Source organism: Meriones unguiculatus, chromosome 14 (assembly GCF_030254825.1).
Source record: "Meriones unguiculatus strain TT.TT164.6M chromosome 14, Bangor_MerUng_6.1, whole genome shotgun sequence".
NCBI classification, from domain to species: Eukaryota; Metazoa; Chordata; class Mammalia; order Rodentia; family Muridae; genus Meriones; species Meriones unguiculatus.
This window is the reverse complement of record NC_083361.1, coordinates 14,549,845-14,572,321: the sequence shown is the minus strand read 5'-3', so window position 1 is coordinate 14,572,321 and position 22,477 is coordinate 14,549,845. Positions and strand designations below refer to the sequence as shown.

Here is a 22,477-nt window from a genome sequence, read left to right as displayed (position 1 = left end):
GTTACTTTTGCCTCCTATGTAAAAAAAAGAAAAATAAGAATAGTTAAGACGTTGGATCCAAGGACTAACCAAGATAACTTACATAAAGCACACAGAATAAACACAACAGCTGGCATAAAGTAAGGGCTCAACGTCAAGCTGCCACCTTCAGTGTTGCCATCTCTCCTTGACCACAACACAAGCTTGTTTCACAGATTATGGCCCAGGTGCTTTCTACAGCACCAAGACGAAGGTTCAAACAGTTTTCAGATCAGGAGAGTGAAAAAAAAAAAACATACAAGGTTGCCACTATCACGTTCAGCTTTTCAGCTTTTGCTAATTCCCCCAAAGATGTACATCATAATAATTTCCCCCTGAAAAGCTCTATGTATGACCTTTGCTCACAAACAACAAATCTTTAAAAAAAAAAAAATAAGTATTTAAATAGTTGCAAAACAGAGGCCCTAATGGTACATGATCTATCTATGTGCCCTGCAACAAGGTCAAGTTTTCTCAAACCCTGACTAAATCTGCACTGTTTCTAAAGGTCTCTAAATAACCGTCTCAGGCTGGAGAGAGATGGTTCACTCAGTAAAATACTAGTCCCAGCCTGGCTACTTGAGCTTGATCCCTGAAGCCTACATATTGCAAATAGTCCTCTGACCTCCACATGTGCACCATGGGACACACACCCACACATACACACATGCTCACAAAATAATTAAATGTAAAATAAAAAGACACTGAAACAATCGTCTCTGGAACATATGTCTGGGCTTTTGCCTGGGCTTTAAAAGAAGCCTCCATCAAACTTCCTGCTTTCCTTCCTAGGTGCCTTCCGGGATACACCATGTGTACCCCACTAGGAAGTGAACCATAGACATCACTGATACGGATACCGATTCCACACTAACTGCCAACCAAGGTTCAAAAGTACAGAAATAGCAAGGAAATCCAGTCTCAAGCAAACTTCCTCTCAAAAATAATGCAACACAATAATCACCACCCTCCTTCCTTACACTTTTTACCACTTTTCACCACAGGCAGGAGAAGGGTGTCTTTGGCTGTATGCCTGAGCATAAGTATAAGGTAAAATCCAAAGCTTAAAGTAACACACATGCCAATGAGGGTGCCCCTCCTCCCTCAACGCCACCAGTCTCAAAAAGCTAGAAAGTAGCAAAGAGCAGGAAGGAAGCTCTAGTCCCTAGAGACAGCTCTTCACTCCCCCCTTCCTCCAGCTCTAGATGTTCCTCTACGTCAGAACCTACAGGTACTTTCATGTCTAAAGCCCAAGCTGAGCACGTCTTTGTCTAACTATAAAGGGAGCCAGTGAAAGCGGCTGACCTGCCCAGCCCTGGGGGTCAGAGAAGGGCCGTTCACACTCCGACTTGCCAAAGCCGGCACACTAGGCGGTGGGTGCTGACTGACAACTGCAGTCTACACTTTAGTACAGAAGCAAGCCTCCGGCCACGGCTGTGAAGATTGGCTAGACTAGGCTGAAGTCAGAATGCCAACCTCAAACTCAAGTAAGCGCACCTTTCTGCGGGCCAACAGTATGAAAAGCGGAAAGCTGGCTGAGCACCAGCAAGTATCTCCCTGACTGCAGATGCCTCAAGCTCCTGCCACCATGTCCTCACCACCACAGTGGTCTATAACCTCAGTGAGTCAAAATAAACCCTTCTCTTTTCCTTAAATGGATTTTGTCAGGTACAAGATCACAGCAACAAGAATACGGGTGGGGTCGAGCTACCGGGGAAATGTATTCTACAGACACAGAGAAACTGTCAGCAGTTACAGAAACATGTAGCCAGGACAAAGGCTTGCACATCACACTATGAGCATCACCTGGAAACAAAGAGCAAAGTGACCCTTCTGCCTCGGAACTGTCTGCCTCCAGTTCAAAGCTCAACAATTACAGACATAACTAGACAGAATATTTGTGCAGATCATTAATATTTTATTAAAGCACATTCTCTGGCCCCATCTAAACCCACTCTTCAGCTTCAGGCTAAAATGTCCACAAAAACAATAAAGGGCAGACATCCCTCTAGCATTTCTTAGGTTTGTACAAAGTACCCTAGTCTCTCTTCCTGAGCAGAAGAGATCAGATTACTGCTGAGGACAGACAGAGCTAGAAGCAAGAAGACTGCCAAGGGTCCCTGCAAGAAAGCTCCACTGGTCCCACTGTGGAGCTGATCAAGTCAGGGTAGCATATTCTGTCCCCACAGGGACCAACCAGTCAACATCTTTGCAGACAGAAGACAGTACATCTTCTGCTGAGGAAACTGCTCGTGTACCAGGGAACGATACATAAAAACAAGAGCAACTAGCTCGCTAGCAATGCAAAAACAAGCCACGCTGGTGGCATGCACCTTTAATCCCAGCATCAGGAGGCAGAGGCAGGCAGATCTCTGTGAGTTCAAGGCCAGCCAGATTCAGAACAGCCAAGGCTACACAGAGAACCCTGTCTTGAAAAACCAAACTACAACAAAATCTAATGTGGACTAAAGACTCCTGAGAAGTAAATGTTACGCTTGAACCAATACTGAACCCTGAACTGGGGGGAAACAGCTATACTGGACCTACTGACCAAACCCAAATAGTGATTGCAGGTCTGGACATAAGTTTAGTGCACATGTATACTCAAGTGCATGCCCCGGTGTACATCTTGAGGAAAGAGGCTGATGCCAAACATCCTCCTCTATCATAGCATATTTATACATGTGCCTATGACAGAGACCGAACAACCCATGACGCAAGCATCAAAAGTGTTGACAGGCTATTTTGAATCCACTTTGCAATCTCTGTTAGGTGGAAGCAACTTCCAACTAACAAGGGCTATTTCATTTGTTTGAGGGTTTTGTTTTGAGGCAGTTTCACTATATAGCCCTGGCTGGCCTCAAACCTAGAGATCCACCTTCCTCTGTCTCCCTAGTGCTAGGATTTTTCATAGTCTCACTATGTAGTCCAGGCTAGCCTAGAACACATGATCCTCCATCAGCCTCCAAAGTGCTGGAATTGCAGGTGTGCACAAACAGGCCTAGCTTTATCAAGGTGAGGTTCTTTAAGACTCATTATGAGTGTTTTACCTCCATGAATGAACGTACATGTGTGTCTGGTTCCCGGAGGCCAGAAGACAGTGTCAAATCCTCTGAAACTGAAGTTACAGGCATTTGTGAGTCACCATGTAAGTGCTGAGAGCTGAACCTGGTTCTTACACAACAGCAACAAGTATTCCTAAGAATTAAGCCATCTTTCCTGCCCGTGGGGTATCTTTTGTTTGTTTGTTTGTGTTTTTAAGACTGACTGTTGTTTCGGTTGTTGTGTATGCGCCCAAGCACACACCTGAAGGACCCCAGAAGAGTGTCGGATCCTCTGGAACTGGGATTTCCAGCAATTGAAAGCCAGATAGTATGGGTATTGACATTGGAACTGAACTGGGGTCCTCTGGAAGAGCAGCAAGAGCTCTTAACCAGCCTCCAGGCCCTTCAAAAAGGTATTATTTTAAACAGAACGCAATGTCCTCCTTGCATAGAGGTCATGATATTCTCTCTATCATTCCAATTTTAGTGAATACGCTGCCAAAACAAGCATTGACAAGGTGTTTTGTTTGCTTGCTTTATTATTTCTTTATTTTTATTTCATGTATATGGATGTTTTGCCTGCATATTTTTCTGTGTACCACATGCATGCAGTGTCCACAGGGGCCATCAGAGCCTTTGAAACTGAAGTTACAGATGGCTGTAGAGCCACCATGTGGGTACTAGGAGTCAAACCCTGGTCCTCTGGAAGAGCAGTCAGGACTCTGCCATCTCTCCAGCCCTACCTACAAAGTTTATAATCTTCTGTTGGACCATTATCTTCTACCTTGCTCTAAGATGACTTTGCACACGAGAAAGAGAAAGGGAAAGGAATGGGGTTGGGAGTACAATAGGAAACAGACCAACTTACTTAGAAGCCAAATAGATTTTCACCCACTATTTTGGGGGGGAAAAGATATCATGAGCTGGGTATGGTGGTTCATAACTTTAGCCCCAACAATTGGAAGGCAGAGGCAGGTGGATCTCTGTGAGTTCAAGGCCAGCCTGGTCTACCAAGAGAGCCCAGGCAGTTATTCTGCAAGAAAACGATGCAGAATAAGTAAGGGATCATCAACAGGCATTCTCTTCATCTCCCCATCTACTTCTCTTTCCCAGATACAGATCTCAGAAGCCAGACACATCTAATCAATTACATTCCAATGACACTTACTGAGCATATTAACACAAAGATGCTATCCAGAAATTCTAAAACAGGACTAAGAATCATTTAAGACAGAAAAAAACAGCCCCAAGGAACCCCAAGGAAGTCCAACTTCCCATCGGCAAATAAATAAAATCCAGGCAGCTGTTTGCCCACAATTACCTACTTATTAGTAAAGTCATGACATGGAACAGTACGCCAGAGCGCCTACGCAGTGATGGCTCCTCTACACAAGTGTCCTGCTCGTGTTTGTGTTTGAAGACAATGAGCTGGCACTGCACTGAATGCAACCAGGTAATGAATGTGACATTAGCATACCACCACAGTAAGAGCACACTGCAACTCTTCAGCCAAGAAAAACTACCAACAATGTTGCTCCCATACAAGCAATTTCAATTGCTGTTAACAACTGTCCTGACTAACAGCAAGTCTCTTTTGTAAAACCCATACAACCTCATCCTAAACTATCACCAGGCCTCATACTTTAACAACCAAACCAGCACCTGCTTGATTTTGACAAAAGTCTCCAGATGGTCTAACAGACTGCTGTGAACTAGGTAACAAAATCATGTCCTTCCTCCAGGATCTACCCAGTGGTTTTGTATCTCAAGATCCAAAGTGCAAGCCAAAGTCTTAACATTCTCCTATTGGCAGAGCTGCCTGCCTTCTCCTCCTCATTCTAAACTAGTTTACTGCTCAGCCCTAAGCCTAGGGAAAAGGGCTGGCTCTAACCTCAGCAAAGATGCAGGGCACAGCTGAGCACAGGGCAGTCAGAGTTCTAGGATGAAGCTAGGCAGGGTTCTGCTGCATGGATGATGACGTCATACCAGGCGGAAGTGCCCCCACAGTGTGATGCTTTCCTCAGTACACCAAGAGAAATCACTCCTGAGGAAGGGAAGAGCAGGCCCAAAAGAATATGTTCAACCGCTCCTTCCGTTTGGGGGACTGAAGTCTACCCCTAAACATATACCACAGCAAGAATGAGAGGACACAGAGAGGAGGCTGTCTATAGAGCCAGCAGGTCTGATGAGCACTAGTGCTTCCACTGAGAGAGATGCACAGCAGCAGAAAAAGGCAGACGGGAGCCAGTCCACTGACTCAAGCCTGGGTAACTTTTGAGTTAATCCTACATGCTTCCAGAGCACCCTGGTATGAAAAATAATCAGGGGAATACCTCAGCATACAAGTGTTGATTAAGAGCACTCTCTCCCTCACCTCAGATTCTTTATGTGAACTTCATGTGAACACTTGCATTTTATTTCATCTGTTTGAATCCATGGCCTTACATATACCAGGCAAGTGCTCAACCACAGAACTACATAACCAGCCTCTTCACTTGCTTTTATAACAATGCCACAAAGTTGTTAGCAATTTATCCCTGTGACTACACAAAAACTGCCCTAATATTTATTGATGCTCAGTCACATCTTTGAAGACTTTCAAGCCAGGATAATGATGTCATAGTAGCAGCTGCTGAGGGACTTTAGATGCCATCATCTTCCACAGGAAGAAAGAGGGTACTGTATGAGCAGAGATTTGTACTCAGTAGGAAATGTCTCTGAGTTTATGTGGTGTGTGTGTGTGTGTGTGTGTTGCATTTGTGTGTGTAGAGTTCAAAGGACAATTTGTAGGATGTTATATAGAACTTACTACAAATGAAAACACACACCAACAGGTATCCAGGAAGAGCTGCAAAGCTCACGTGCACCACTCCACTCTAGAAACATCCACTTGGTCAACTGTGGTGAAACTCTTATCACTGGCCACTGTTGGCAACTTCAGCCCCCGCCCAAGGCTGAAACCTTTAATTTAAATTCCTAACCCTCTAATCCTGTCTGGTTTTTCTGGTGACCAGGACCACACTAAAGACAGATTCATTGGCACATAAAGGGACACCACTTTGGAAATGCCTAGGATTTTACTGAAGTTGCATCACAAATTCACAGCATCACAAATTCACAGCATCACAAAAGCATGGTCCATGGTTGGCTTTGATAGTTCACACCTCCCTTCTCTGCCTCTACCTCCCTAGGAATCCAGCTCTGAGAAAAATGATCAATGAATCAATCAAAACAAGACACTGACTCTACAAGGTATGAATCCACTATGTGTGATTGTTATTTGACTCAAGATATAAACCTTCCAAGGTATCAAACACTCCATTTTAGTGATGTATTACAAAACTCTGATGGCTGATTGTTGGGATGATGTTCTTGTGGAATGTATGCAATTTACTCTTGTTCATTCAAATGCTGATTTCTCTACTCCTCTATCTGGTTTCAATCTGGACACTGCACTGTGAAGCTTATTCTAAGTATCAAACTATATCAAGTTTGTGTAAGCATGCCACCATTTGTTCTCTGTATTGTCAATTAAACAACCAGCCAAGGCTGTGCAATGGAAAGAATAGGGTAAGACATCCTGGTCCGGAGAGAAGGGAGAGGGTGGGAGGACAAGGAGGAGAGTGGAAATAGGCAGGACAGACTCGGAACCCTGAGGAGGGATGACTGGACCTAAGATGTGACTAGAAGCAAGTATAATACGGGAAATCTGAATGGTAGGAAACTACGTAACTATTGCCCAGCATTGTGCTCTAGGTTAATTAAATAAATCCTAGTCTATGTGTGATTTTGTTATACAGCTGGTTTAGGAATAACTGCTGATTAACTAAAAGATAAATTATAATAAATATTAATAAAGCACAACAGCTCGTTCTCATCCATTTGGGAGGTAGGGGAGGAATCTACCTAAAGAATAAAAATCATTCACCTAAAATACAATATTCCCTTCCGTGCCACTCAGGGACCCTGTGGAAATTTCATACTGAGAAATAGATGCTCAGGGGCCACCTCTGGTAGCCCATGTCATCACTGTACCACTCTTATTCTCAGGCAAAAATTTGCCCATTTTCTACGGTCTTGTATGTAGGATACTGGCCCAAACTTACTCATTTGTTTTTAGGTTGGCTATTTTTGATGGCACAGAAGGAAATACCTGCCAGTCCTCCAAACCAAGGGTAACGTCTAGAAGGTTCCTGGTTGGCTCCCGCATGACATGTGCTGCCATTTCACTTAAAAGCAGCTACCTTTATCCTTGTCTCAGATTCCATCTGACCTCAAGCCCCACAGCCACTGGTTTTCTCCTAGTAACTGTAAAAACTACTTCCTCATGGTATAGCCAGAGGCAGCCTGTCCAAGTAAGTCTCCAAAATTCCAGACTGCTATCAAAGACAGATTACCCATTCCTAACCTATAAGACATAGGTGTGACTCAAATGTAATCTTTTTTTAATGGGGGAGGGGAGTTGAAATAGTTTCTCTGCACAGCCTTGGTTGTCCCTAAACTCACCCACTCTGTAAACCGGAGATCTGCCTGCCTCTGAATGCTAGTAGCAAAGGCATGTGCTACCATTGCCTTCCTTCAAATGTAATCTTATAACTAATCTTGTAGATTAGATTTAGAATTTTTAGATTAGGTTTAGAAAAGAAACTAATTCTAGTTAGTTCTAGTTCTAGTTGCTTGGGAGACTGATGCCCCAGGAGTTCAAGGCCAGCCTGGGCAAAACAAGACAACAAGGAGAGAGAAAGAAACTGAGTGGTCTCATCTGTGTGCTTTCATTTACATTAAATAGTCACAGCAAGAATATCCAAAAGCAGGGGCTAGAGAGATGGCTCAGTGGTTAAGAGCACTGTCTGCTCTTCCAGAGGTTCTGAGTTCAATTCCCAGCAACTACATGGTGGCTCATAACCATCTATTCTGAGATCTGGTGCCCTCTTCTGGCATGCACGTGACCTACACACAGAACACTAATTTGTAAAATAAACAAACAAACAAACAAATAAAAACTTGAAAAAAAAAAAGAATATCCAAAAGCACAAAAGCCAGGGGCTTGAAGGAGCCACAGAGAGCCAACTGAGTAGGACTTCCTCTGGAGTAATGAAAAGACTCTGAAACCCTGAAACTCAAAATCTACCCAATGGTATGTTCTGTCTTTGTGGTACGCTAGACAGGTGCTCTGTTAGTGAGCTGCGCTCCTTGTCCAGTCAGCGAGGCTGGCACTCTTTAGAATGACCGTTTTTGTTGTTGTGTTTAGGGTTTATTCTTTCACTATCCATACAGTGTTCTGTGTACATGTAACCCTGCACCAGATCTCATTATAGATGGTTCCCCGACCTCTGGAAGAGCAGTGTTCTCAACCTCCGAGCCACCTCTCCAGCCTCAGAATGTCCAGTTTTAAGACAGGCATGATGGTGTGTACACCCATAACCCAGCACTTGAGATGAGGTAGGAATACTATGATGTGAATGCTAACCCAAGCTATAGACAGATCTATCTCCAAAACAAACAAAAAAAAGGAGAGATACCTCCTACAAACAGAAAAATAAACTCTAAGCTAAAATAACTTTTTCTACACACACACAAGACTCTGGAATAGTAAGAAGCCACTAGCCTTTGCTGGTAGCCCTTTAAGATAATCAATAATGAGTACATGAACACAGCTGGCATAATCTTCTGGCAAACAAGAAATGCCTTAAAAATGTTCATATTAAACTTAAAATTATCCCAAAATGAAAGGCTTATGGGGATGTGGGAGTCTCCATACCCTTGAGCCTTTCTGGGAATCTGTCCTAAAGCAGCTCCTAAAATTCAGAAAAAGCTTTTTGCAAAGCTATTAATCACACATTGTTTATTATGACAAAAATCTAACTGCTTAAGAATCTATGTAATGCAATGCTACGCAGTCATCAGAAATACTTGGAATACGTTTAAAAATCTGAAAAACCACTTCTACTATACTGTTAAGTGGGAAAGGTGCAGTACATGATAAGGGCAACCAGTTAGAAAGCAAACTGAAAACATGACAAGGAAGCAGACAAACTACCAGAAGATCAATCTGGTAGTGGTCATTTCTTGGGTTTTTTAATAGCTATCAAGGACTGGTGCGGTTAGGAGCACCGACTGCTCTTCCAGAGGACCATGGTTCAATTCCCAACGACCACCTGTCAGCTCACACCTGTCTATACCTTCAAGATCTGACACCCTCAGACAGAAGTACATGCAGGCAAAGCACCAATGAACACAGAATAAAAATAAATTGTTATTTAAAAATAACTATTAAATATTTTAATCTTGCAATCAGTATAACTACTGAGCAAACTCAAGAGGTGGCAGAATACCCTGAGTTTATAAGCAGCACCAGCCTCACCTGCCTATCAGTACTAGGCTGAAGACTGTAAAAGCTGAGGTCAAGACTGGTCACAAATCAGCACTCAGGGTGTGCTTCCTGCAGCTCTTTGGTTTGTTTTGTTTTCAGAAACTCTGTAGTGAAGCACACAGACACCCTCACCGACTTTAGAACGATCCTAAAGTCTAAAATTATCTTTTAAAAAAAAAGATACCTAAAATATACAAATCCTTGACAGATCATGTATTTTCTCTCCCTCTAAGCATAATGCAGAACTCAGATGAACAATTTTGAGTGATTATGAAGACCAGGGCTCTCCCTAACAGCCTTTCCCAGGCCACACCTTCAAACAACATCTGTGCTGCCTAGCAGAAACCATGTTCCACATTTCCCCTCGTCCATCCCTTGAACACACAATCTACCACCCACTCCACACGGACCTGCTGTACTATCCGCCCCATGTGCCCCACACTCTCTGCCTAGAGACTTTCTGCATCTGCTCTGAATGAAATCCAAGCTGTCACCTCTTTTAGGAAGCTGGCTAAAATTTAGCCAGGCTGACTTTGAACTGAACTGTCCTTAAACTGCTGAGCTCCCTGCCTAATCCTGACCAAAGGTATGTGCCACCTACTTGGCAGGAAACTTGAAAACTCTCAAAGCTTCGTTCATCCCTCCCCTCCTTATACTAACAGCTGCAGACGAATGTGTGATGCGACATTTCTAGTCAATGTACACTAATAGGAAACTATCAAAGATGTCACACATTCCAGCGCCTCGACTGATACACCAAGTATCTCTTCAACTTTTTCTAACTCGTCAGAAATTCTTCCATGGCCAGTGAATGAAGTTTAAAAACCACTCTCCTCACTGGCTCAGCTAAGTGACTTGTTCCCAGACTGCCTGGGTCAGCACAAATCCTCACATCTGTAAGAGGCTATGAGGGCTGGGCATGATAGGCCACACCTATCAGTGCCAGCACTCAGGAGACAAACACATGTATCTCTTTGAGTGTGATCCATCAGGCCAGCCTGATCTACAGAGTCCCAGGCTAGAGCTACACAGTAGAACCCTGTCTCAATAAAGAAATTTAAAAAAACACACACATTAGATACTAAAATTATATCTAATCGTCTTTCAAAAAAAAAAAAAAAGACAATTTCTAAGAAACTCCTGACAATGAAATTTATGCAATAGCATGCATGAAGCATAGGCATGCTCCCAGCCCTGCAGAAACCAGGTAAGGTAGCCTGTGCTTGCAATCCCAGCACTTACTAAGTGAAGGCAGACTGGCTATTATCTTTGGCTACACAGTCAGGGGCAGCCTAAGATACAGGAGACCAGTTTCGAAAAGAAAGAAAACAGGAGGAAGCTCTGAATCCTTTAAGATGTAAGACACAAGGGCTGGGTCAATGAATAAAGGGCCTGCTATACAAGCAAGAGGAGAACTTTAGATGAATTCACAAACCTCACATTTAAATAAAGGGGAGGAGCCAGGTGTCTCAGTTCCTGTTCTTTTGCTGTGAACACCATGATCAAGGCAACTTATAAAAGAAAGCTTTAACTGGGGACTTGCTCACAGTTTCAGGGGGTTAGTCCATAAGTATTGTATCAGGGAGCACGGCTGTAGGAAGGCAGGCATAGTGCTGAGGCAGCAGCTCAGAGCTTACATCTGATCCACAAACAAGAGGCAGAGAGAGACCAACAGTGGGCCTGGTGTGGGCTTTTGAAACCTCCAAGCCTACCATTGGTGACAAACCTCCTCAACACGGCCATACCTCCTAATCCTTCTTAAACAGTGTACCAATTGGAAACCAAACATTAAAATATTATGAGCCTACAGAGGCCATCCTCATTCAAATTCAAATCACTACACTAGCCATGGCAATGTACACGTGTAATTTCAACAGTGGGAGGTGGAGACAAGAGCATCGCTGGAATCTACTGGCCAGCTCCTCTAATCTAATCTGTGAGCTCTAGGTTCAATGAGAGGTGCTGTCTCAAAAAACAAGGTTAGGGAGCAATTAAGGAAGATACCCAGCAATTAAGGAAGACAACCTCTGGACTCTGCACATTCACAAATGTATAATGCACACACCTGCACACCCACAAATACATAGTGAACACATACACAGATAACTGGCATACATCAAATGTTGATTTCCTGGTTTAGATGACATTGGGGCACCTGGTAAAGTAGGATTTTTTGCACCAGTTTTGCAACTTCCTGTGCGCACACAATTGTTTCAAAATAAAGGGTTGTTTTTGTAACCCAAGTGACAGTAACTTTAACTATTATGATCCCCTCCCCCCAAAAAAGGTCAACATATCTAGGCATGGTAGTGTCCTTGTATGATAATGGCATTTGGGAGGCTAAAGCCAGGCTGAACTATATACAGAATAAGCTTTGCCTCAAATAGAGGAGGGCTGGGAAGATAGCTTATTCAGAAGACCTGAGTTCAATCCTCAAAACACACACACACACACACACACACACACACATACAAAAGCCAGGCAAGGTGGCACACACCTGTCATTGCTGTGCTGGGGAAACAGACAAGTGGATCCCTATTAGCAAGACAGCTGACCTGGCCAAGATGAATTCCAGACCACTACTGGGGGAGGGGTGCCTGAGAAACAGTGCCCAAGGTTGTGCTCTGCCTACCTATGGCTCACATACACCCCCACCCCTACACAGGAAGAAAAGACAGGCAAAGAAAAGAGGAGAGAAAAACCATCGCAATCACTTTCTAAACAAAAGTACTGATTTTAGGTACTCACCTCCCTATGTGTACTTTGCTACTTTCTTTGTACCTTTTGATACTTCCTAGAGGTTCTGTCCTAATGAGCATGTAGTCACTTTAAAGGAATCTATCAAGGTGACACTGTGGTAGAAGAAAAGGAGGAAGAGGTGGTTTGAATGAGAGAATGCCCCCCATAGGCTCCTATGTTTGACTGCTTGGTGAGCAGTTGGTGGAACTGTTTGAGGACTTAGGAGGTGTGGCATTGTTGTGGAAGGTGTGTCACTGAGGGGAGACTCAGGTTTTGGAAACTCACACTAATCCCAGTCTCTCACTTCCTCTCTGCCTAGTGTCTGTGTATTAGAATGTGAGCTCTCAGCTACTGCTCCAGCCCCACGCCTGAAATAACCCTCTGATATTGTAAACCCAATTAAATGCTTTCTTTTAAAAGTTGCCTTAGTCATGGTATCTCTTAACACCAATAGAACACACACTGAGACAAGGGATCAAGCTTCCCAGGACTGATTAGCCAATTTACAAAGCAATGATATTTTGTTCCAGCTTCATTCAACTCATAAAACACTCCTTGCTAGAGCCCTGCACTATGTATGGCTCTTGTTCACTAATAACTGTGAAAATGAGCTTACTAAATCCATCATGGTGGCACTTGAGAGGTGAAGGCAGAAGAATTGATCCAAGCTTGAGGACAGTCTGGGCTACAGTGAACAGCAAGGTAGCTAAGATTATATAAAAAGACCTTGTCTCAAAAAAATAAGAGGTGAGGGAGGGGAGGAAGGAACCTACTAATGTGCATGCTAAGCCTGCCAGGCTTCTCTGATGAAACTTGAGGGCAAGCTACCTGCCTCCCCGTGAACATCCATTATGTGTACCATGCTGTCCCAGTGCTCACACTTCCTCAATCCTGTCACTTTACAGGACAAAAAGAGAGAAAAAGATGCTGGCAGATTTGACCATCTCAACCTGTCCACTATGGGGAAAATGTTCTCAGGGTTTAAGTTCAGGTGGCAAAATGCACTGGTTTTCCAGAGCAGTCTACATTTTAAGTAAACGTGTACTATAGCTATCTAGTAATCTGTGTATAACATGGCTGTGGAGGTTGGAACTAGCTCTGAAACCTGGCTCTATCAATCACGTAATTTTAGACAAGCTATTAACCTTACTCTCCCGGAGCCAAGGTCCTTATCTTCCTCAACTGTAAAATGGGAACTACAATAGTTAACACAGCACAAAGAGATTAAATGAGGAAGCGGACTGTAGTAGTTAGAGCCCCTAAGCCATGGTTAGCACCCAATGTAACTAATAGGCTATTCTCTTCCTCTAAACCCCAGCCCCCTTCCCTTTCAACCCTCACTCTGATGTCTGTGGCTTTAAGCACATGATCCACACAGCACTGATCCTAACGCCCCTGACTCACTTCCTGCACATGCCTGGTGGCAAAAGCTTTACAGACTACATGGACTAGGCAGGGAGCCGACTACAGTCACACTATCTCTGTCTCAGCACATTCCTTAAGTAGTACTACTGTCATTTCTAATCCCATAGGTCCACCTTGGTCTTCCGGGTTTACCCACTCCCGACTCAAGTGTCCTAACGCGCTGACTCTTACTAGGCACAGCAACACAAAGGAGCGAATGGGCAAGGGGTCGGAGCTTCAACTTTTAATTACTACAAAATAAAGGCAAATAACAAAAGCAAAAAAAGCTTTACTCAAAGGTAACAGATATTAAACGAATGAGTCAGAAAGCCTCAATAAGGTGATGGGTGATATTAAACATGGTCTCACCTGCAAAAATAATGAAAGAGATAAGCAGAAGCAGAAAGCAGCAGGAGAAAGAAGAAAGGCCAAAGTGAACCAAGAGTTCCGGGACTGACGAGCAGGAGGCTGTGACAAGAGAACCAGGTATGATCTGGGAAGTCTAAAAGACAGTCTAGGTAAGTCACTGTTAGCATCCAGTAAGTCATCTTTCCCCCTACTTAGAAGGATAAAGTCAAACTGCCTGTGGGAATCAATCCAGGGCCCAAGTGCTTCCAACAGTGCTGCCTAGTTAAAAACCTGGTCTCAGGTGGGCGAGGTGGCCAACATCTGTAATCCCAGCACTCAGGAAGGCAGGAAGGCAGATGCGGGAGTTCAAGGTGAGCCGGGTGTACAAAGTGAGTCCAGGACAGCCAAGACTACACAGAGAAACCCTGTCTCAAAAAAATAAACAAAAAACAAAAACAAACAAACATTCCCTGGTCTCCAACACCCAAGAGAATCTCAGCACTATTCTGCATGTTTTAAGAGACACCTTATATGGGACTCTCTGGGGTAGTTATAGCAGAGTACATGGAAGGTGGGAGCAACCTATTCTTTTTCATTTCTGTTGCTATAATAAAATCCCTGACAAAAAGCAGTCTGGAGGATCTGGCTTACAGTGCACAGTGATAGCCCACTGCTGAGGAGAAGTCCAGACAGAAGCACAGACAACTGGTCACACCCACAGTCAAGAAGAGGAAAATGAAGGCATGCATGCTTCTTGAGCTCAGTTCACTTTCTCATACAGCGCAGGACTCAAACCTACAATCCACAGGATTGTAGTCTTCCCACGTCAACTAACACAACCCTGACAGGCATGCCTCATACATGCCCACTGGGCAGCTCCATCTACACAGTCCCTCATTCAGACTCCTCCCAGGTGACTCTGGAGTGTGACAGGCTGTCAAGTTACCACAGACCATCAGGAAGTTGGTGTGGTGGCGAGCACCTGTGATCCCACACCCAGGCAGGAGGATCCAGCCAGCAGACAAGGTTCCTTTCATTGTTGTTGTTTTTCCAGACAAGGTTTCTCTGTGTAACACTCTTGACTGCATGCAACTCACAGAGATCTGCCTGCCTCTGCCTTCCAAGTGCCGGGATTAAGGGCATGTGCCATCACCACCTGACCAAGGTTCCTATCTTAAAAAAAAAAAAAAAAAAAAAAAAAGACTGAGAGCCTGACCCAGGCAAAACTAGAAGGCCAGGGTTAGAACACAAACATATTGGCAATACCATCAACAGGTACAGCAGAAGAGGAAGTTAAATGTGACTCAACATTAGTGCACAGTGGGAGAATGAGGTCATCATTAACAGGACTAGGCCGTGGGGAAAGAGCACTACCCCGAGGGAAAGATGACAGATATGACATAGATATTAACTGATGCCCACAGCAGGCTGAGGTGCACATCCATGTTCAAAGAAGGTTAGTTTCTACCAGTACACAGGTCATAACTGAAGCCATGGGCAGAAAGGATCATGGGAAACTAAATCAAGAAAGGAACAGCAGAGCTGGAGAGATGGCTCAGCAGTTAAGAGCATTCACCACTCTTCCAGAGGACTTGCTTCTCAACACCCAGACTGCAGGGCTCAAAACCTTCAGGCCTCCAACTCCAGGAGGATCCAATACCTCGGGCCTCCAAGTGCACTGCACTCACGCGCACACACCCACATACACACCGAACATTTTAAAATACATGCTTTCTAATAAAATGAAGAGAGCAAGAGCAAAGACACACACACACAAACAGAACATTTTAAAATACATGCTTTCTAATAAAATGAAGAGAGCAAGAGCAAAGACACACACACACACAGAACATTTTAAAATACATGCTTTCTAATAAAATGAAGAGAGCAAGAGCAAAGACACACACACACACACCGAACATTTTAAAATACATGCTTTCTAATAAAATGAAGAGAACAAGAGCAAACACACACACACACATACAAACAGAACATTTTAAAATACATGCTTTCTAATAAAATGAAGAGAGCAAGAGCAAAGACACACACACACAAACAGAACATTTTAAAATACATGCTTTCTAATAAAATGAAGAGAGCAAGAGCAAAGACACACACACACACAAACAGAACATTTTAAAATACATGCTTTCTAATAAAATGAAGAGAGCAAGAGCAAAGACACACACACACAAACAGAACATTTTAAAATACATGCTTTTCTAATAAAATGAAGAAAGCAATGAATAGCAAAGACACAAGGGGTCCACACACACACACACACACACACACACAAAATCACTTCAAAAAAAGGAGACAGCTTATACCAGGGACCACATGAAAACACAAAAACAAAACGCAAGCACCAACAGTAAGTAGGGTGCTTGTCTAATCACCCGAAGCTAGGAGTTCAGTCCTTGGCAGCAGAAGGAAAGAAAAAGTGGTCACACCCCCGGCCTGCTCTCCTTAACTTGGACATGCACAAGACAGCTCAATCATCTAAGGGTCTTCAGCTCGACCCTATATTGCAAGGTGCAATCACCTCCATCAGCCTCCCCCCTATTCACAAACACAGCCAAATCCAGTATTTTGTCAGTACACAGGCAAGCTGTCATCCCTTTTTATCAACCCTTCACGCCTACCAATCCAAATCACCAACTGATTCAAGCCTGTAATTATTCCCAGGCTCTGTGATTTTTGGCTTCCCAAATCAGTACAGCTTTTTATCTTTCTTCACAAATTAATTCTGTAACATTTAAGGGCTTTTAAAATGACAATCCTCACAGGACATGGTGGCACACACCTTTAATCCTAGCAGTCGGGAGGCAGGCAGGCTGAGGCTTCAGAGTGAATTCTAGGCCACTCTAAGGTCCACACTCAAGAGCAGGCCTTTGACACATCCTACAGACAGTATCATCTCTGGTTCCCTCACCAATGAAATCTAGGCACAGCAGGCGGACTCTTTTCCTTGAAGGGAAGTCTCCAGTTACTCTAGGGGAGTACTAGAAATCCTCCACCAACTAGCTACAGTGGAGGATCCTCTGCAGCTGCATAAGCCAATCGATCTATCTCTGGTGCTTTCTTAACATATTTTAGCCAGACTGAGCAAGGTGACAGGCACCAAGTATCCCATCATTTGGGAGTCCATGGCAGGAGGATCAGGACTTTGAGGCCAGCCTAGACTTTTTGCACCATCTCAAAAAGTAAAGGGGGAGGGGCTTAAAGATTGACGAAGTGGCGTATTGGTGCGCTGCATGTAGGTGATGCTTGGAAGCCTAAAAAGTCAAAGTACCCAGGGGTTCATTCTCCCTTCAGTCAACTGACTCCAACTGTTTTCTTTCTTGTGTGTGTAAGAGATCGTGAGACTACTCAGAAGACCTTTTTCTTCCCTATCTTTAAGATCCAAATATGACCGGAAGCCTCCCTTCTCCTCCTAGTTCCCCTAATTTGAATCAGCCGTGCTTTGGACAAATGTTTTTGCACCTAAGCAACCTTTAAAATCGTTCTTATCACCATATCTAGTGATCAGAATGTGTCTCATCTCCCCTCCAAGGCAAGCAGAACATTACCCTGAAAGCACAAGTTTTAAGAAGAGACTTTTTCTTCTTGGTGCAGGAGTCTCACACCTGGTCAAAGATACAGTTGTTCCCTGTTAATGCCATCTACTCATTTAAAAAAGACATTTAAAACATTTAAATTTAGATTTGCAATTAACTTAAAGGTCAAAATGTAGCCAGGCCAGGCCTGGTAGCACAGGCCTATAATCCCCAAAGGAGGCTCAGGCAGGCAAGACAAGAGTTCAGGGCCAACCTGAGCAACTTAGCTCAAAGGCCTGCCAACAACCACTCTTCAATATACCCTGCCCCCCGTCACAATGTAAGCTGGTATACACGAAGAGGAAAAGAATTGTTGCAATAATGGGCTGTGATCCTCAAGAAAAGACCCTTGTCCTGTCAGGCACAAATCAAGCAAGTTTCCTGACTTAGCAGACACAGTGGTGTCACCCAACCCCTTGACCTTCCTCCACTGAAACAACTACAGATGAACCACTGGGGTCATGACAGAGACCCCATCCACCTACCACCACAGCGGCTACTTCCTGCAGGCTTAACGTAAGGTCTCCATGCAAAATCAACAGCTCCACGATGAAGTACTCAGAGGTAATCATCTCGTAATGCCCAACTTACTGCGGACGAGATGAGAGTGAGCACGAGGGACTTTAGCTCTACCCTACACAAATTCCTATCTCCGTAACACGCTCTGCTCCCTGAGGGCAGGACACTGCCCATCCAGCTCATCCGTACATTCTCTGAGGTGTAGCATATAAAGGCTAACCAAAAGACTATATACTCGCGCTCTTCCAGCTGCCACTGAGGGGTGAAAGGGCAAGCAAAAGCGGGGCACTCACACACAGACCAGAAATTCTGCGCACCCTACAACATGGATGGACCTTGAAGACACTCCACGAAATGAAATAAGCCACAAAAAGAGAATGCTCTCTTACAAAAAGAAAAAAAAAAAAAGTGTTTAGGACAGAAACAGAAAGGGAAAGGGTGGTTGGGAGAGGAACTGCTAAAGGAGGGAGCAGGGGTCGGCACTTCGGGGTACAATGTTTCCGACTAGGGAGATGGACGTTTCCCGGAGATGTAAACCATGACAACACATGACAGCCACACGACAACATAAATGTGCATAGTGCCAGTGAGCTGTAAATTAGGTTAAGTGGCTAAGTGCCTCTTGCCACAGTTTAAAAATTCATACCTGTAATCCCAGCACTTGGGAGACAGGGGCAGGTGGGTCTCTGTGAGTTCCAGCCTGGTCTATGCACTGAGTGCAAGACAGCCAGAGCTCCGTAGAGAGACCCTGTCTGGGGGTAGAAAGGAGCTTAAATTCAAACATTTCGTAAGACTGTTATTGTTGAAGGAATATGAGAATTCATAGATGTTCCATATCTTTGAATTATCTTTAGAGAACTCTTGTCTGTACAAATGAGGAAGTGCACGCACGTTTTATTGTATTTATGTAAACCATATATAGTACAGGTATTTGGTATGCACCATATATAGCACAAATTATGCCATGCTGCTCAGCTGTGACGGTGTAGTTTACCCAGCTTGCTTGCAAACCCAGGAGGCCAAACCCCCTTTCCATTAACCAGAACTTTACACACCACGCAGCCACCCCTCAAGACTGTGACAGTCTGGTCTGATAAAAAGCTGTACCAACGACTACATCTCCAATACATGGCTAATTTGCCAGGCACGAGGGGATGGGGAGGGGGGGCGACAATGCCATCCCTGGAGATGCTCAAAGCCAGACTGGGTAATCAACCACTCATGCCAAACTGAGGCTGGCAATGAATCAGACGACTAACTTCACCTTGCCCACTGTGCTGGGCAGATAAGGCTCAGAAACATGACAATGGCAAAGACAAGTGCTCAACAAAGTACTGTGAGTACACAAATCCAAAGGAGTAGGTAGGCCAATGGGCCTGAAAGAGGGGAAGTTATCTTCCTTCCAAAGAGGTTTTTTTAGCTGGATCGGAAAGGATGCAGTTTTCAAGGGTAAAGGCCAGCGCATAAAGCAGAAAGAACAGCATCGAAGATGTTCAAATATCCCACTACTGGCTCCGCCATCGTCTGTATCAGTATCCTCTGCAAATCCCACTCTACATTTCTCCAAATACAAACCTACAGTTGGACGGAATGTTTCCCAAAAATCTACCCAGTTCTATATTAAGAGACTACTTATGTTCAAATCGTGCCACTGTCCCAGAAGAGTCGCTTGACCTTGGGCAGAGTAACGAACTGTTCGGTGCCTCAGTCTTCTCGCTTCCGATCAAAGGGTTAGTGTAACAACTAAATACAGCCAATCACTTAGGAAAGGAAATGGCACACAGTAAGCCATCAATAAATAAATGATACTGGAAATCACGACTCGCTGTAAAAGGAGCAAAGCCAACAGTAAAGCAGGGGCTTGTACCCGTGGAATTTCCAAGGTCCTCCCTCCCAGACTCAAGACATCCAGTAGGGAATGAGGGGGGATGGGAACGTACAGCCGGTTGCACACCCTGCACGCATGTGTCACCGGCCAAGCTCGCACGCGCCTCTCTCCCCGCCCCAGGGAGAAGCGATGGCTCAGCTGCCCTGAGGCCCACTACCTCCCCTCCAACCGGATCCCTGACCCCACTCACCATACTGGCCGGGGAGGGGGGTGGCTCAGGTGAGCTGGCTCTTGGGAACCGACGCGTCCCGCTGGCACAGTTCAGGTCATGGTCCCGGCAGGCTCGGGGAGTTCCCCGCCCATGCAAAGACAACCCGTTCCCCACCCGGGCCCCGCCGGCACCTTTACAAGGAGCACAGCGGCCTCATCGGGGGGCCCCGAAGTGATTCATCCAGACCTCGGCCCACCCCAGGCAAAAGCAGGAAATGGGGCTCAGAGGCGGCTGCGCGGGGGGCCCCCCGCCTGGGCCCGACCCCCGAGAGGGAGGCTGCGGGCCCAGGCAGGGACTCCCCGGCCTCCGCGGCCCGAGGCGGCGACGGGCCCGGCCGAGGCTGAAGGGGCGGAGGCTGCCCGGGCCTGGGCGGCGCGGCCGACTCAGGAGAAAGGCCCGCGGGCCCGCGCTGCCCTCGCTACCTCGGTCCTCGCGGCAGCCCCGCTCCGCATCCCTGCACGCCACCCGCAGCCGCCGCTCGCCCCGCGCGGCCACCCCCAGCCAACAGCCCAGCGCGCCGGAAGTGGCGAGCACCAGGCGGCCCCTCGGCCCGCGGCCTGCTGCGGCGCTGGAACCCGACCAATCCGGAATCAAGGGAGAGCAGGGGAGGGCGGGGCCGCACCTGACGGTTCCCTGGCCCCGCCCACCGGGGCCCCGCCCAAGCGGCCGCGAGCCGCCGCGTTGGTGAAGGGGCGCGCGGCCATCTTGGTAAAGGAGAGGTTTCCCTTTCGTTTCTGTCCCTCATTCATTCCGCGAATCCTTTCTGAGCGCCTTTTCCGGGCCCTGGCACCGGACCGGAAGTTCGGCGGCGCTGGTCTGTGCTCTCCCGGGGTTTTATTCATTCAGTCCACAGCTCCGGGTTCTAGGACCGGAAAGTGTCACAGGACGGAATTGCAACAATTAGTGTCACGATCTTAACTCGCTTCATCCTCAGTTCTAGAGTGAGACAGTATTTGATAGAAGGAAACACAGAACAAGTGTTCCAGTGGGCAGAGTAGCTCTCTGGTCTTATAGGGAGATGAAAAGTGGCTTAGAGGAAGCAGAGGCGAGCCACTGGACTGTCTGGGAGGTACTTATGAAGTTGGGGAAGGGGGAACAAAAGAAAAACAACTGGTTAACAAGAGTTTACTTTAGTGTGTGTGAAGATCAAGAAGAGGGAGTTTCCTTACCCTTCAGTTGAAGGTCATCCTAGAAGGATTTAAAAGAAGTAAAACTGGTTTGAGCCAGCTGTGGCGACTAGCGGATAAGCCGAGGTTGAAGGCTGGAGGATTCGGAGTTCAAGGTCAGCCTGGACTACGAGAGACTCTGAGGGCTCAGCAGTTAAGAGCGTGTATGACTCTTCCAGAGAATCCTCAGTTGTGATCCCACCACGCACACTGCGTGGCTCACACCAAGAAATTCTCAACACCCTCTTCTGGACTCTGGAAACACCTACAGGGTATACAACATACACATAGGTACACAAACACATGTAAATACAATATTTTTAAGGGGCATAGGTGTGAGGAGCCATTGACGTGGCTCAGCCTTTAAAGGCACTTGTCACAGTGTCTGACAACCAAGCCTAATTCAGTCCTAAGAACCTGTGATGGTTTGAATGAGAATGGGCCCCCGTAGGCCCATTTGAATGCCGTATTTGAATGCTTAGTCGTCAGAAGTGACACTGTCTGAAAACGAGGAGAGCGATTAGGTGTGGTCTGGTTGGAGGAAGGGTGGCATGGGGGCGGGCCTTAAGATTTCGAAAGCCAATGCCAGGCCCAGTCTCAAAGTGTCTCTGCTTGTGAATAAGGATCTAGGTCTCAAGTACTATTCCAGCACCAAGCCTGCCGCTATGCTCCCTGCCATATTGCTAGGAGACTGAGCCTCTGAAACTGTGAGCAAGCACCCAGTTAAATGCTTTATTTTAGGAGTTGCTGCCGTCATAGTGTCTGTTCACAGCAGTAGAACAACAACTAAGGTGGAAGCCCAATTGTAAAAGGAGAGAGTAGCCCACAAATTGTCTTTGGACCACGCCAGCATCAAGATGAGATTGCAGACAGGCACATACATGCACACAGACACACACACAATGTTAGGTCTGAGGAAGTCCGTCTATCCAGACATGAGCTCAAGGTGGACTACGGAAGGATTTCTGGTGGGTAGATAAAAGCCAGCATTCCTCAGGCACTTTAGAAACATGTTCCCATCCTCCAAAAAGGAGTCATTTCCCTTACCTCTGGCAGAAGGGACATATACCTATGGCTTTCCATTGACTTATACCTGTGGCACCTATCAGCATAGCCATACTAGCCTCCAGGCTCCTACAGTCCCTGTAACAGCACCTGGCCTTACTCGCCT

At 45.6% G+C, this 22,477-nt stretch overlaps 1 protein-coding gene and 1 non-coding gene across 3 annotated transcripts in view; both read right to left on the bottom strand.

The window, feature by feature from the left end:
- The window catches only part of Xpo6 (exportin 6), a 96,496-nt gene extending 75,779 nt beyond the window's left edge, over nucleotides 1-20,717 (bottom strand). For both annotated transcript variants that reach the window (XM_060366859.1, XM_060366860.1), the window contains exon 1: nucleotides 20,120-20,717. In XM_060366859.1, the coding sequence (XP_060222842.1) occupies nucleotides 20,120-20,122 (3 nt within the window). In that variant the 5' untranslated portion in view covers nucleotides 20,123-20,717. The remainder of the gene's footprint in view (nucleotides 1-20,119) is intronic.
- LOC132647834 (U6 spliceosomal RNA) lies at nucleotides 3,470-3,573 on the bottom strand. The gene has a single exon (XR_009586174.1). It is a non-coding gene; the product is annotated as a U6 spliceosomal RNA (small nuclear RNA).
- Nucleotides 20,718-22,477: the final 1,760 nt, after the last annotated feature.